We start from the raw sequence: 765 nt of genomic DNA on the forward strand, positions 1-765 counted from the left end.
AAAAAAAAAAAAAAAAATCCAAAAGCCAATTTGGTTGGTTTGGGGTTTTTTTTTCCAAGCTCTTCCATTACAGATGAGATGTCCCACTCTTGCATGTAAGCAAGCTGTTGGATTGTAGACTGTGGTGCAGCTGGTGAATCTGTCAAGAGCCTTTTTCTAGTTCCCCAGGATGAGTGATCTCCACTTCCGCAATTATTCACACTTGTTCACATTCGTGCTGTCTGGGTTTTTGCCTCTCCTAGATTGATGCCAAGAAGGAACAGTTAACTGATGCCAGGAGAGAACTGAAAAGCGCCAAAGCTGATGCCAAGGTCCGAAGGGATGAAAAGTCTAAAAAGTAAGGCTGGCTTCAGGGCAATGAAGAGGTGAAAAATGTCACATGGTGGCTTGTGGCACAGCCACTAGCCCAAAATGGGACTTTTCACTGCAGTGGTCCTTTAAAATACCTCCCCGTTGCCTTCCAGGCCTCAGAGTTTTGAGCAATCCAGTTTTCATTGTTCAACCCTATACCTAGAGCTTTGTATTAAAAATAGCCTTCTAGCCATTTTTAGCCCCCACAAGTAAGCCTGGGGGTCTCCTTAACTGAATATTAAGACACTCCACCTTCACATATGCTTCCATGAGCCCAGCATGCAGCTGCTTGTGTAATGACACACTGGTAGGCAATGCATCTAACCCTCCAGGTCAAATAGGACCCGTCCACCACTACTCTCTGGGTGCGGCCCTCCAGCCAGTTAGCGACCCATTTGACTGTGTAGGTGTTGA

The 765-nt window shown here is 45.9% G+C and overlaps 1 protein-coding gene across 1 annotated transcript in view; it reads left to right on the forward strand.

The window, feature by feature from the left end:
- TOP1 (topoisomerase (DNA) I) overlaps positions 1 to 765 on the forward strand; it is a 68,870-nt gene that overhangs the window by 59,681 nt on the left and 8,424 nt on the right. Inside the window, exon 18 of the mRNA XM_019509787.1 lies at positions 243 to 337. Coding sequence (XP_019365332.1) covers positions 243 to 337 — 95 coding nt within the window. The remainder of the gene's footprint in view (positions 1 to 242; positions 338 to 765) is intronic.

The sequence above is a fragment of the Gavialis gangeticus genome, unplaced genomic scaffold (genome assembly GCF_001723915.1).
Source record: "Gavialis gangeticus isolate Ggan-Ray unplaced genomic scaffold, GavGan_comp1, whole genome shotgun sequence".
In the NCBI taxonomy this organism is placed as follows: domain Eukaryota; kingdom Metazoa; phylum Chordata; order Crocodylia; family Gavialidae; genus Gavialis; species Gavialis gangeticus.